Source organism: Lutjanus erythropterus, chromosome 7 (genome assembly GCF_056507025.1).
Source record: "Lutjanus erythropterus isolate fLutEry1 chromosome 7, fLutEry1.hap2, whole genome shotgun sequence".
In the NCBI taxonomy this organism is placed as follows: Eukaryota; Metazoa; Chordata; class Actinopteri; order Lutjaniformes; family Lutjanidae; genus Lutjanus; species Lutjanus erythropterus.
The window spans coordinates 39,089,722-39,105,577 of record NC_139323.1 but is presented as its reverse complement, the minus strand read 5'-3'; the positions used below and the strand labels follow the sequence as shown (position 1 = coordinate 39,105,577).

The window sequence follows — 15,856 nt, the reverse complement described above, 5'->3', positions numbered from 1 at the left end:
TGAGGAACAGCAGGCCCATTTAGCGAGCACACAGCGTGGAGGCTGATGTGCACAGGGAGTGTACATGTGGGAAAAGACACCAAAATAAGACGGATGGTTCTCCTTTTCCCCAGCGTCTGTGGAATAAATGCCACTCTAGCTGAACTGATTGTTGAACGTCACTCCACAGCTAAGTCAATGTGCCAGGTAACTGTGAAAATGCAGTGCTGTGCAGCATGCATAAAAAGGCAACAGAGGATATTTTTCTCGCCTTGCTGTTTCATCTTCCTATGGAAATGGGGTTCAGCTGGGCAGCTGCAGATGACATTTCTGGGTACTGTCAGATTAATGTGGATGAAAGAAGAAGGCAGGATTTCTACTTTTTGTGTTTTTTCCCCTCAGTGGCAGCTGTGGTGATCTGTTCTGATAGGAGGACATGACTGAAATAGCTGGGGACTCATCTCTAGGGGAGAGTCAGAGGCCTAGCAGGGGTTTTGACAACTGTATTCCGGCAGCATCCATATATACACTTTGTTTGGAGACATTTGAAGGGCCTTGCATAAAAAATTGTTGTCCACTAACTAAAGGCCACCTTCAAGTTGTAGCTCTTGTTAGCGTAAAGGTTAGAAGCTTCAAGCCACTTTCAGGGTCCCTACAGAGTATGGAAAAGTATGAAATATGATTTTAGCAATTTCCAGGTCTGGATAAGTATGAATAAAATGAAATGTTTGTAGTTCAGAATTTCTAAAAATAAATTGGTCACACAGGCACACAGTGTTTGGAGCATGCAGCCCGTGCAGCCAGAATGTAGTCGAAATCAAGGCAAGAATTATTGTGTGTGACTGAACACACACTCTTACCACAAGCCCTCATGGCTGTACCAAATCCAGACATCTATGACCAACTTAGTTTGAAAGAAAATGCAACAATATCTTTGAATTTCATATATACATAGTATAATATTGTATTGTTTATTCAATATTTTAAGGGACAGTAATACAAGTAGCACCTATTAATTTATTTCCTCTTTGGGTAGAAAGGTTTAACAGTGGAATATCATCCAACATCCTCTGGCAGTTATTTAGCAACTTAACGACATACATAGTCAGAATATAACACACTTACTTACAGCATTTTAAATTAATTTATTTACATAAAAAATGTCTGGCTATTTGTACTCAGATGCCAAACATGGTCTAAAAAAAGCTACCAAGAAGTCTGGAAAAGTATGGAATATTGAAATTAAAAATGTGGTGGAACCCTGCACTTTCAGTGTGTGTAGATGTAGAAAAGACAGCACTATCAATGGCAAAAACGATGAACTATGAGAGTTTTAAAAAGAGCTTGGAGCCATGATCCCTGCTGATTGTCAAGAGCTTAAATTACATCTGTGATTGTGCTAATGCTTTGAGAGATATGCTTAAACTTTCACAGCATGTATCTTTAATTGAATCTTGCAGACTGACAGTCACACATTGAACACCCAGCTTCATTATAAGTCACATTATCTGGGAAGAAATAACCATTCATTTGCTGTCTATATGGAACAAGTAGACTTTGTAGGAAATCGCGGAAGTATCAGACTGTGACATGAGCAGGAGCGCTTTGAGCACCAGCTGGAGGCGGAGAGGGCACTTGGTTCCCATATCTGCCTCTCTGATCTATGAAAGTCTTGTGTCAATAAACGGATGGGTTGGTGGAAAATACATCTTCTGCCTGTGTCTTTGTGCCGAAAATCCATGTTAAAAGCCACTTTGTTGGCTCTGCAGCGGGGTCATTTGCCACACAGTCCTTGGTGGATGCTATTTGGAGCCTGGGGATGGGAACCATGAGTGCTGACTGTTTATAGAGACAGGAGGAGTGAGGGAGGGTGGGGGGAAGAGATGAACAATGACGGGGGTGGAAGAAGAGATGGACAGACGAGTGCTGCAAATAATCTTACACCAAATGCTACAACATGTAGCATCAGTCTGATGTAGAGCTGAAATCATTTGGTGATTATTGGACAGTTTTGACATTCAGTTGTTTGTTAGCAAAAATGCCAAATATTCACTTATTCCAGCCAGGTTTGCAACTATCAGTCATTGTTATGAATCTAGCTATTTTCATGTGATTAATCACTTGGTCTATATTAGAAGACCGTGACATCCAAGCATGCTTTACCAGCTCTGAAGATGACATATTAATATTTAGGGGATTTTGTTTAATTTGTTTACTGTCAAAGAAAACCAGTGTGTAACACTTGACAGAATATGACTAAGGGTTATGGGTATATGCATATTTTTATATGTATAAATACCTGAAAATAAGAATTATTGTGAATGAGCCTTTTTTTGTAAATATATAAAATGAGGGCTTAGTATAGTAGTTCAATGCTAACATCGAACTATTATACTAATATCTCTTAATTAAGTGCTTCTGCTTATTTATCCCAGCATATAAAAATAAGCATAAATAAAATATTAGTATTCGAGTGAAAACAGAGCAGGTGCACAGATGGATGCATCGCCACCGTGCTGACGTTCTCAAACATCTTTTGTTCATCTCTACGCCAACTGTCAGCGTGCTGCTATATGGTTTCTGGCCCTGACCCACTTTTCTTGGTGGGTGACGTCACTTGATAAAACATCCCCCTTTTTTTTTTTTTTTTTTTTCAAGGAGTGCATCCATGCTGCAAAACAGACAAGTACCATCCAATTCTTAATGTGTGTAAATAAGTGTGTGTGTGTGTGTGTGTTGGCTACATTGTTCTTGCAAGTCTTACAGTTGATAGCTCACAGTGCAGCCACCTGGACAGTACAGTCGAGGCCTAATTTTAGCATCCACAGGCACAAACGCAAACTGACACCATCTCTTTGTCTTTCCTCTGCCACACTGACACAGGCTCTTTCACTGAAACACACATTGAGGTTGAAGGGGATGGCTGTCGATTGCCATTTCTGGAGGTTTTTTATCCCGTGGCCCCTAGTTTTCTGTTTGTGCTGCCAGGTAAGGAGGGGGCATTTCCACAGACAGCTTCCCTCCTCTTGACTTCTTCTGTCAGAGTCTTCCTCCATATTGTGTTAGAGGCAGGAAGGTTAGAGTGGTGACTGAAGTCCTGAGATTAGCAGGGAAAATGTAGGTGGGAGAGACTGAATAATTGTCTTTCTTCCTTCCTGTGCCAATGGAGAGATGAAGTGACCAACAGTGGGGGACTCTGAATGATTAAATGTGCCCTGCCTTGTTTGTGTTTGCAAATGTTGGAGCCTATGAAATTAGCTGACATCTCTGTACATAAGGTAAATCTTAAGACATGCTGCTTCATATTAAATGATTCATTATTAGAGTGCAGCATGGTAGCTGCTGCATAGATGCTCCTCATCAACACATCTTAAGTGAATAATTATATCTACCTCCAGTCTCCTCTACTCTAGCTATTTAACAATACACTGTTTTGAATCTCCTGATCAAATTCTGAGCTCCTTGCTGGTCTTAAAAAACAGTGCATGAAATAAAATGGAGGCTGCATTCACATAACTACACGTCACTTCTCCTCATGATACTGGAACTTTTTTTTCTGCCTCAGCATCATTGCAGCCTTGTGAGGTCAATGTTGGTATATCTGCCAGTCTTGAGCAGCTTTTCTGTCCTCACCTGCGTCCTCCTTGTTCTGCCTCTCAGGGACAGGACGACGGATGAGTCACCCCAGCCAAAGAGCCTTTTAAACCTCCAGTTTGCAATATGCCTGCCTCTCTCTCTCTGTTGTCTACTGTATGGCTTTCTCCATGTCTACTTAGTGTTTCTTACAGCATGTCTGTCTGCAGGTTTGTCATTCTGTCTGCTTGTTTATGTGCCTGCCAGCCTTCCTCCTGTTCTACTAATTACTTGTCTCCTTGTCTGCTAACCTGTCTGCCTGCCTGCCTGTCAGTGGATCCACATGCTTCCCCTCGTGCTTAGTCAACAGCTTGATTCCATCCCCACAACAACCTGAAGCACTGTCTTCACACTGGCATTCTCTTACGCCATTCTCCTACCTGAGCATGCTCTGACATGCTCACAACACAGGATTATAAACACGAACATCATGTCTGTTCCCTCTACATTTAGAAAGAAATATAAATTATGCAGGCACTGAATTAGAGGTATAAATTGTGATCAGCTTTCTTAGATGTTCACTTACGATCAAGAAGCAATAAATGGAGAGCTAATTGAATGCCCTCATTTCTAAATTAGTATTTGAAATCCATTAGCGTCTTTTTTTTTTTTTTTTTTACCAAAAACATCCTGCACTTCTGCTTGTAGACCTCAATGGTGTATTATGGTCGTCTCTACTTACTATGCACAGCAGCACAGGTCTCCCATCCAGAGTTTGGAGTGGCCTGCCTGGTGCTCTGCTGTGGCTGGCAGCACAAGCTGTGTGTGCGAATGCGTGTGTGTTTTGTTGGTTGGCCTATAGAGCCTCTTCATCTCTTCCCCCTTTGGAGCAGCTTGTTAAACAGCTTCTGCCCTGACTGCCCACAACCAGAGCTCTGCTTCAAAAGACTGTGTGTTTTAGTGGCAATGTGCAGTAGCATACATGTGCAGCCGTTGTGTGATTAACGTTTTTTTGCATGTTGTGTGTGTATTTGCTTGTGCCTAGAGCATGATGTGACTGCCAGTTTAGTCTTCTTGACTCTGCAGCTAGCATAACTAAGGCTAATGCACCAGAAAGCAGGAGCAGATATATGCAAGGCCATAAGAAATCACTGTCATGCAACTGTGCACAGACTCAATCACTACTCCTCAGACTAGACTCATTTAAAGCACTATCTATTTATATAGGAAAACAACATAAAGTGGATATATTGGAAAGATGCTGCAAAAAGTTGCACTTGTAGAGATTTTCAAACAGTTAGCCTGCAAAATAAAATCTGTAAATTTGATTGCTATCTTAGGGATGTCAGCAGTTAACTTTTAACCGGTTAACCACAGAATATTTTTGACTGGTCACATGTGTCAGTCTCTAGGATAATTTGCAAACACACACACTCTGGCCTCCAGCTAGCTAGTAGTTAGAGGCAGAAAAAAAGCATGCTGTGGGAAAATTTGTTCCAGAAAGGCTACAAAGTCATATGTAAATTGTGCAACGCTACTCTTCAGTTTAGTGGTAGAACTGGCACTATGTTGCACTCAGCTGCCATGTTCGAGGATGTCTTGCAGACAGAGACCACATTGCTGCCAGCAAGGGTAGAAAGTGTGATGCATGGCGTTCTGAGGCCGTCATCCAGGTAGTGTCGCAAATGATAGACTGATATGCTGCCAATCAGTGTTTTAGAGGGTGGGATTCAAAGAGCTAGTTTGTAGCTGTCGAGTTTGAGTGCATTATCATGCTGGTTAATGGGTGTGGGGCTATCAAAAACAAACTTAACTGAAACTCACATCCCTCATTGCTGTGTTTTAGATTTTGTTTGCCTGTAGATCAGAAAAAAAACTGTGGTTTCTCTGAGATTTCATGAAAATAACCAACTGCTTCTTTTTCTGTTAGTGGGTCTATAAGGACAGTCTTAACCGACAACCATAGATGGACATGCTACCATATAGTAGGAACACTAAAGGCCTATTTGGGTTTCCTGCCTGGAAAAAAAGTCCCACATAACTTGGCCTGGATGTTGTAATATTTGAGGTATTTTCTAGATAGCTTTGGAATTAGATGAGTGCTTTCTAAATGGATGCTCTCAGGCTCGCTTGTGGTGTGTCCTCCCTCAAAAGCATATCTAAGTGACACTGGGTTTCAATTTGTGAAAGGCTAATGACCTGCAGCTCCGGTGTGGTTTTTCTAAACAGCTCCCAGGTGTAAATCTGCATTCTGATGGTGGAAGCTTGGAACGAGCTCATGTGCACATGCACTCAACTTAATAATGTGAGAAAGGTGTAATTGCTGTGTTTCAAGATGGTTCTTTTTATTGAAGGCAGTGTTAGCGCCAGCCCCTTCCTGTAGGTTGAAGGGTGGACCTCACAGTTATAATAATGATACAGTCTGTGCTGTTCTGGGTGGTGTTCCTCCTGTTGTGAGTTTGTTTTCACTTCTTGGGACCCTTTCTAAAGTTAGCATCCCACCTCTCCAAATTTAACTCCTGAACCCTTGGTTCTAAATTCTACAGAGACCAGATAAATATTGCTTTTAAAATTATTCCCATATACATTGCTGTTAAGTCCCACACACACTAGAAAAAGAAATGGCTTTGTGTTTTTTCTATAGGTGTTTTCCAGAGCAAAATGTTTGAATGTCTGTCTCTGGTCATAGTACTCCTGCTCTTCAGCTGTCATGGAGGTTTTTTGAGGTTTGGCAGTGTCCTGTCCTGTTTGGCTTCATGTCCTTTGGCTTTTTCTAGAATCTTATTACTGTGTCTTGGAGAAGAGACCGCTAATTACATTAGCACTTATGTTAGCATCCCTCTGAACGGAAGCCATTAAGTCATTAAACAGTGTGCACCGCATGCTCTGTTATTTCCCTCTCCGTTAATTAACTCCTGCCATACGCATTCGTGTATTCTTTCACATCAACGTCATCAAATCAGATTCTACTCTACTCTAAACATGGAATAAATTATGCTGGTCAGTTGAATAATGTGTGACTGTAATTTATGTAAATATCTCTTCTGGTCTTTGTGTGTTTGACTGTTTGTAAACAGAGAAATTAAAAAGATATTAAACCTTAAGAGTCATCTGAAGAATTGATTTACAATGTTCTGGTTATTTAGAATTTGTATCATTAGTGGCAGTTATTTCCACCTCTGTGTACAAATAGAAAAGAAAAACTCTGTAGACGTAGAGTTCATGACAGTACAGCTAAGGAACAGATGCTGTAAGGCAAGAAGGCACGTTTCCAGGTCTCTATATGCTGCTCACTACTGTGAACCTCTTTCACCAGAGTGTTTGATAATCTTGACAATTTATTTTTCTCTAAATAATCCTCAACAAGACACAAAATGAAGGAAAAGTGAAGTGAAGAAGTTAATTTAATCTCATGTAATGCAGAATACAGCCTTTGTGTAGCTGGGGTAGAGCTGCCTTGTGTACATGGACACATCCGAACACACACACACACAAAATAGTCTTTCATTAGCACAGCTGTAAACCTGTCAGCTCTTGCTTTGGGGCAATACTGGATTTACAAGAAAGGGGAAACGGACCTAAGAGGAGAAAAAAGAGGCCAAAGACAGGCAAGAAATAAAGAAAGGTAGGGTATTTATTGAAACATCGGCTTTAGTCTCAAACAGGATGTCAGACAAGATTCAGAGTCTTACAGATTAGTTGAAGTTGGTTTGCCTTGGTGGTGCCTAAAGTGGAAAAAAAAAAAAGAAAAGATGCTCGAGTGGTGCAAGCTGCTTTAAGACGATGAAGAAATCCAGGCAGTATCATGGAGGATAATATATACAGCCACATTTTGACATGGAATCAGGTACTGCTATACATGACCACAGGGAAAAGATTTTGCTTGTGAATGCCATCAGGCATAAAATAAATAAATAAACAAGAACTGAAGCAGCAGTTAAGATATTTGAGTCAAAAAGAAGGTGGAAGCTTTAATTGAAGTATTGAAATTTTGCAGGCTTCGTAGAACAGCTGTTGAAGGAACAATTAAAGCTCGCTCCATCTATTCCTCTGCAGGCTGAGAGAGCACAGTGTCCTCAAACTGAGGCCACCAACAGATGCCTTACCAAGATCAGAGAGAAACCGTCACGAAACAGAAATGAAAGAAGTAATCTTTATAGTCTGACCTCACGGAAATGAAAGCACTTTCAGTACTTCGGGGTGAAAAAGTGAACCTTGATTGCAGTTGTGTGGAGGTGTCTGTACGTGTTTGTTTGTTCCTGTAAATTCCAACAGAATTATGGAGTCATAGGAGTGAATCAATAAATGTGGAAATATGAAGACAAATAATAAAATAGAAACAGTAATTACAAGCTTTTTCATTTATTTCTGTATATATTTTTATATTTTTAATATATTTTATTTATATTGTTAGATCAAAATGTTGCCTTTAAAGAGAATTAACAGTCTAACAGTGAGCAGACTTTTCTCCTTTGTCCATTGCACGTGAATATTTTTGTCTGGATGTGCGCACACTTGGTCCCACTTCCATACAGAATAACTAAGCAACACATATGTACTTAAAAGCACCCACACAAACAGTCCCATGATTTCAGCACTCTCTTTACAAAAATAATTTTTCTTTAAAAACAAAAAAACAAACAAACAAACAAAAAACAGGTGTTCCCAGTTTCCTCTTACGATTTTTTCATCTTTCTCTGAGTGATGACTGACTGATCTTCTAGTGTCCATGAATATTCAAGTTCAGTTTCTCGAGGTGTGTGCATGTCTCTGCATATGCTCTTGAAATGTCTCCAGGGATATAGGTGCCTACCTTTGTGTAAACAAGGACAAGCCTTTGTGTTTGTGAATGTGCTTTCATTCAGTACATGTGTGAGTGCATCTCCTCTGCAGTTAGACATTTATTTGAGCCGTGACTGTTCATAGGATGCAAGGTGGAATACGTTACCGGGATCAATGAGAGGGTATTTCTGGGTGAGACTCCTCATGGCCAGCAGGCCTTTCTTGATCGATTTCCCATTTTGGCCACAGCCATGCTGATGCAAAGATTAGTGTCGTAAAGAAATTGGATAAAATGTAAGAAATGATGAGTAACTTCTGTCTTTAATTCATGAGTGGAGTCTCTGGTGTTGAATTTGAGTACCAGACGCAGATCAAGAACAGGATCATGATACCCTGTCTGTGTGTGCTTGTGTGTGTGTTTTCATGTGTGTGTGGTTAAGCAAGAGGTAGCATCAGGTTCCTGCTCTTAAGCTCAGTGTTTATCTGCATGTGGTATGAGGAAGAGATTGGTTGGTCATACGGTGAAGTGATGAGTTCACAGCCGGACAAAGACGAGGAAGAATGAGAGTCCCATCAGAAAAGAAATGGAGGGGGACAACTGGGCTTTCATCTGGGGTAAGAATAAGTCAGAGGCTTTGGAGATTTATTTTGTTGATCATAATTATGCAGTGCAATTGGTAAAATTAAACATACTGAAATGTATTAGAGCTGGGTAGATTGCAATTGAACTTCCTCCTTTTGTGTGAACCATTTCTTGTGAACTCCTATTGTTAATTCATTCCAGAGTACACCCTGATAGTGCAGAGGAACTTAAGCTTGAGTTGGAAAAAATAATGTGAAAAGCCAGAACACACTGGCCAGAACTGCAAGTCTTGATTTTGCATTATTATCAAGGTTAAAGTAAGGTTTAAACGTTGCATCATTAAATGTTTGGGAGATTGTATGTGCAGTTTTCCCCTATTCTTTGTGTGCTTTTGTCCTGCACCTGCACTCAACTGTGCATACTATCCAATTTCTTGACGGGAGAAATTCTTCTGTCTGTTCATTTATTCCAAAAGCTACAGAAAGTGTGTGTCACAGTTACTTCTTGCCGCATTTTTGGCTTGAGTATATTTGTTACAGCCACTTGGTTAAATTTACTTTGGATTATGTGCTTGTGTTTTTCCATGTTCTCAGTGGAGATCAACGTCCTCTATCCGGTTTGGATTTTGTTTCTTTTTGTAGTCCATGTTGGAGAAGCTAGCAAACACTAACAATAATGCTGTCAAATAATGTTATAGGATGATGATGATGTGAGTGTGGTGTAACCATGGCAACTAAAGTCCACATGTGTTGTATTATGACAATAACTACTGTGAAAGCCTTGCCACTTTTAGGCAAGGAGACAACCTAAGAGGTTCTGTGCAACAAATGAGCCCCTTAGCGTAAGGAAATGTTTTATGTAAAGGATAAACTTGAGTTTGAAACTTAAGGTAGTTCATGCACTGACGGCTTGGTCAAAGCCATGATGTCATGTAGTAGATGTGGAGGGGAGGGAAAATGTGCCTTGTTGAATTCCTCAGATGAGTTTTTCCAAGGTAGTCTGATTCAAACTGGCAAACGTAGATCAGGCATGGCTCTCACATACTTCATGTCGTATTATGGATCGAAGTTTTTGTGTATTATCAGCTGTGTGACCTACAGTAGTTTCCTCTGTGCTCCATAGCGCTCAGCTACTTCTGGTAAATTCTTAGGACATTGATTTTTCACAGTGCTAATGACTTTTCCATTCCAAAATAATGCCTTGAGGATTGCAAGGCTGCCTGTCCATCTGCAATGACCATGAACACATTTTTAGTTCTGAAAGACGCTGTTTGCCTTCACCGTGATGCACCCAGTCACTCAATAATTCATTAAAACGACACCTTTAATCTCCAGGGTGATAGATGCACGACAGCTGACGCCGCCTACCCTTTAACCCCCTGTAGTCACCACCTTTAGTCATGCCTTTGGTGTCTCTTCATGTAATATTTCATCTTTTTCCCTGTTTTTTTTTTTTTTTGTCTCTTCAGGATTGAAAAAACGTACCAGGAAGGCCTTTGGGATACGGAAGAAAGAGAAGGACAATGACTCCACGTAAGTCCTGATCCTTCCGCCTCGTTTACTGTATGAACATAGAGCATATTAGGCGTTAGTGCAGTGGAGCAGAGAGCTGGCCAAAACCTCTGAAATGGAGTGAGTTATTTTGAGAACAAAAATTGATATATGGCAGCAGGTCGTGCGTATACAGTGCATTATAGAAGAATGAAAGGATTAGAATAAGTAAGAACAATTACAGGATTAGTATGTCTTGTCAAATAAATGTAAGACTGTTGTTTCTATTAACCATGCAAAACTGAAGAAACAACCAGTCGATTATGAGCCACAGTGCTGTATTTTGCATTGTCTTGTATTAATAAATCTGTCAGTATAAATGGGCATACAGCTGATATAGCAGAAATGACATGACCTACGCAATACAGCACAACCAAAATGAGACTTATTGGGCCAATTAGATCACTTATGAAGTATTTGTACAGCTTGCAGAATCTTTTGTTCGCTTGAGAGTTTTTCAGGCATTTTTCAGCCAATTTGTAGCTGTGCATGAGACACTTTGACATACTGTAAAATGTTTCTGTGCTGCCTGTGAAAGTGCGGTTTATGAGTGAATAAGTGTTTGGGTATGTTAGGGTGGGAAAAGGTTTTCCTCGAATACCCTTTTTGAATATCTGGGCTTAGCTAAATTGCAGAGCACTTGATTTCATAAGGAGGAGCTCAAATGTTAAGTGACTTTCATGCTCTGCTTTCTTCCTTTTTCTCTGAATTCTCACAGGGGGTCTCCAGACAGAGACGGGGGTGTAAGTAACAGAAAATATTTAATATCAGCCAGTTAATCTATTTGTAAATTACGATTCTCTCGACATGTGTATTACTGGAGGAAATTAAGTGATTGTGAGATTCTATATTTATTTTCTGTGTTCTTTTTACTTGCCAGGAACCCCAAGAGGTTGAATCGGTACTGAACTGTAGTCTCTAGTCCTTTAGAGTAGACTAACCTCTAGAATAATTAATCTAGAGCTTAGAGTTTAGACCTGGTTGTAGACATCACAGTACATTCTTCCACTCATCAGTCAGCCGCCAGTGTTGCTGTTTCAGCTATCTTTTCATTAGCAGGCTCTCTGCGGAGGCTTTGAGAAAACAAACACAAAGGGCAACAGGATATCCCTCTGAGTCCTTTGGCGTAGCTCGAAGAGACCCAAATCTTGAACTTTTATTCAGCACTGTTGGGATATTTGCAGTAAAACAATAATCATCATTATTGTCAGATCAATAGTGATTAAGCATTTTTGTTTTTTAGAAAACACACTTAAAGGTCCATTGTGTGACATTTACGGGTGTCTGTAGAAGACACCGGTCCTCTTTCATAGAGGCCTCCATGTTGAATGAACATTGTTCTACTATGGCTGCAACTGACTATTTTTATAATTGATTAATCTGCCGATTATTTTCTACATTAATGGTTTACTCTATAAAATGTTTGCTTCTTTTTCCAAATCAACAGTTTAAAACCCAATCTTTGTTTATTATCATAAATAACAAAGAAAAGCAGCAAGTTCTCACTTTTAAGTAGCTGGAACCAACAAATGTTTGACATTTTTGCTTGAAAATGAACTGAAACTACTAATTTATACATTTATACAGCCTCTCACTGTTTTCATGATTTTTGCAGCCACCATAGTTTCTCCTACACATTTGGAAGGGGGAGGATGAGTCAAGATTTAGTTGGATGCACTATCACCGCTAGATGCCACTAAATCCTGCACACTGGTCTTTTAAAAAATCCCAAATGATATTTGTTTTGACCACCTATGCAGGTGCAGAGATCAAAGATGACAAAACAGAGAGTAAATTAACATCTGTAAGAGGAAAATAGGAAGTCTCACATGTCATGGCATGCAGAGTACACAGGATCAAATTTTAAGATCAGAATTAGCTGCACCATAGTTCCACCAAATATCAGCTAATGTAGAAACACTTCCAGTAGTAGAGCAGTAGTGTAGAATATACTGTATCATCACTGTCTGGTGGGATTTTAATCAAAGTGTCTCTCTGTTCTCAGAAGAAGACCAACGGGGCTCCTAATGGCTTCTACGGAGACATCGACTGGGACAGATACGTAAGTAAAAGTCTAACTATGGGATTATTATTGTACACTGATTTTAAACACAGTTTGATTTGCACCAACTCACTGCTGCTTTGTTTTCATCTGAATTGAATTAGCTTATAGTATTGATCCATGTTATTGTAAAATCAATGTGCTGTGGACAAAGCATGTTAGAAGTGGCTACATGTAGAGAATCAGGGTGAACTATTATCATTGGCAACATTATATTACCTACATTTTACAACCAGATTATGACTGTCAATATGCATTTGGTCATGTCTCATTAAGCAGGGAACTTCTCACTTGATTTGACTTTCAGTTTAATTTATCATCTGACTATCTCAATGGGAACTTTAACTGTGGCTCAATTAACCTACAGTACTCTTGGAACTAACTGTGGTTTCTCTGTTAACGTTTTATTTGCATCCAACTAATATCACAGATGTATGTGACTGCTGACATCACACAAACATTTATACAGATTTACGCTGAGTCACTCTTATGTGTTTCAGAACTCCCCTGAGGTGGATGAAGAGGGCTACAGCATCAGACCTGATGAGGAGTCAGAGGAAGGAGATATCCTCAGCACTGCTTGATGTGTCATTTGACAGAAATCCATTTGTCTTATTTTATCTCTGCCAAGTTACTTTGGCTCTCTAAAAATGGATTGCTTCCATTGTTAGTGCACAGTTTGTTAAATTAGTGCATACTGATACAAGATCAGTTTGTGCAGTAAATGTGATTCACATGAGAATGTAGTGTAGTGTAGTGGAGACAAATTTATATGATCAAATATCCTTGTGTTTTACAGAGAAATCGACATGCAAAAAACAACACTCAACGTAAAACGATAATAAAGTGCGTCATCTGCTTAACAAAGTGTAAAAGCATCCAATTAACACAGATCTAAATAAAGGTAGCAGGGCGCAGCACATGACACTGCTACAGATGAATGAGTCATTGATGCAACAGACATGAACAGGAAGGTGCAGAGAAGTGTTTGGAAAAAAATCCACAGAAGCTCTTTGTGAGGTGTAGAAATATTACGCCAATCAATGCACTGATTCCCCAGATTGTCAGCTTTTATTGAGCAGACGTGACACTCTGTTTTCTTCTATGTTTTCTTATGATAGTGACACTATATTCATCACTTTGCAATTACCTCCTCAGCAGGTTGAAAATATTATCCGATGTAGAGGGACACCTTCGTACTGTGAGCAACAATGCACCAAATGTAATCCAGTGTTTGTTGCAGTGTTGCAATTAGGTTTCATTTGGTATCTGACCCTCGACTTAATCAGCCATGGAGACAGGTAATTTTTGTTTCACTGAAGGACTACAAGTATGGACCACTTTAAAGGCACAGGAAGCAATTTAGGAGAAACAGTTTATTGTTGAGTCGCATTCGTCTCAACTTGTCTTTCCGACCTGTGATCACCAGAGTCTCCCATCATGGGCTGGATTTTTGAAAGCTTGAAAACTGAGCCAAGAGGAGGAGCAGAAGTCTAGTTTTCTGTCCGACCACGTGAAAGACATGCTAAAAAATTATGAAACCTTTACTCAGTGATGCTAAAAATAAACTGCCTACCCCAGCTTTAATTGACCTTTCCTAAGTCCCACCCCTTTTCTCGGAACCTCGGTCAACGTGCTCCTTTCATTTTTCCTGTACTTAGATATGTTGAAAAGAAAACCAAATAAGCTCTGTAGTCTCTAGTCTCTCTAGCTAATCTACATCAATCTTTAGCCAGCTAGTTACATTTCATAGCTAATGTGGGCAAAACACAAGCAAAGACCTACATCAGTTATTAGCTAGTAAGCTAACTAAAGCTAACTCAACTTAAGTACAAGTTGCTTTTACAAGTTCCCCAGCAACATCTTTTAAACAGCTTCAGAATTTGGTACAGGGAAGGAGAAAATTGACTGAGGTTCCCATGGAAGTTCAAGTGTTATTGGAACACAAAGCAAAAAGGGTCTGGCTTAGGAAGGATCAATTAGGAACTAGATCAAATAATCTGGAAGTTCAGGCAAGTTTTGAAATAAACTGTTTTGGCAAAATCACAAAGAGCAAGTTTTATAGTAGCTAGTCGAGATTTTAAGGCAGTCATCAGTAGTGAGGCTAGTTTCACCAGCAATGTAGTTCTTGAGTCTGGCAGCCCTGAGACAATCCCATAGTCTATTTTATAAGATTGTAGGTCAAATGTCAAATAAATCCTGGACTGCTTGAGGAATACAGCTTTGCTTTCCTTGACGCTGCTCTACGGCCTACCACCAAAAAGGCCCACTTCTTCTCCTCTGATGAGTCGGAAGAAGAGGAGGACCACAGGAAAAAATTCAAAATCAAGATCAAGCCACTGCCGGCTGATCGTGTAGCGGTGGCACCCTCAGTCGACGAGCTCAAAGCCTCCATAGGCAACATAGCCCTGTCCCCGTCTCCTCTGGTGAGTAGCCTTGACGTCACTGCCCTTCTCCTGCCGGTTTTCATTAGCAGACGGCTCTGTACTGGTGTTTAGATGTGCGACTCAATCCTGCTTCTTATCTTCATTCTCTTTAACCGCCTTTTAACATGCAGAATAAGTTTTATGTGCACAGAAATGAAATCATGCGTGTGTTTTACTAACATGTTGTTGCCTCAGATATGTGCTTGTTTCATCTGTTATGTACTGATGATTTTCAACACTCAAATACTGCATAATGTTGTGTCTCTACGCAACATATATATTCCACTTTATAAATCTTTTACATTAAGTATTGATAGGAACTCCAAATAGGTCACTGCTTCACTCGTCCTAGGACAATACAACTAGTTTATTTTAATGAGCCAGTATGTAACATGCGTCATGTCTCTGGTTTGAACCCCAGACTGACCTCACAGTAAGAGTGAGCTGATGTATATGATAGTTTGAATTCCATATAGTTCATTTGTGATGCTTGGTCAGTGCTGTCAGTGACCTCAGCGTTCTCCCATTTACTCCGGTGTTGTTTAACACAAGGCAGATGTCCCATCACAACAGAAACCATCTGACAGTGTCTCACTGCCAAATAGCAGGGTGTGAAGCTCTCGTTTGAAGCTCAGTTGATGAGTCCAAATTGATGCACATGTCCCCTTTAATACGGGCTGTAATTAGCAGGGAGACCCTGCCTTTCTAGCTTCTACCTGTAAATCCTGTGTTCCTCAGTGAGGACAGTTAGCTTGGGTGTCCACCTTGAATAATTCAGGTAGGAAAGTGGGCACAATGAGCCTGTGTGTCGGTCTGCTGTACGGTGAGATTGCTTGTGGTCATTTGAGCTGCGGGACTCAATAATTTAATCCAGCCTGTGTGTGTTAACCCTCAGGCTCAG

General features: G+C 40.1%; 1 protein-coding gene across 1 annotated transcript in view; it reads left to right on the top strand.

The window, feature by feature from the left end:
* The window catches only part of sgip1a (SH3GL interacting endocytic adaptor 1a), a 96,755-nt gene that overhangs the window by 46,780 nt on the left and 34,119 nt on the right, over positions 1–15,856 (top strand). Inside the window, exons 5-10 of the mRNA XM_084723731.1 lie at positions 10,386–10,449; positions 11,186–11,210; positions 11,348–11,368; positions 12,473–12,529; positions 13,030–13,093; positions 14,777–14,955. Of these exons, the coding sequence (XP_084579857.1) occupies positions 10,386–10,449; positions 11,186–11,210; positions 11,348–11,368; positions 12,473–12,529; positions 13,030–13,093; positions 14,777–14,955 (410 nt within the window). The remainder of the gene's footprint in view (positions 1–10,385; positions 10,450–11,185; positions 11,211–11,347; positions 11,369–12,472; positions 12,530–13,029; positions 13,094–14,776; positions 14,956–15,856) is intronic.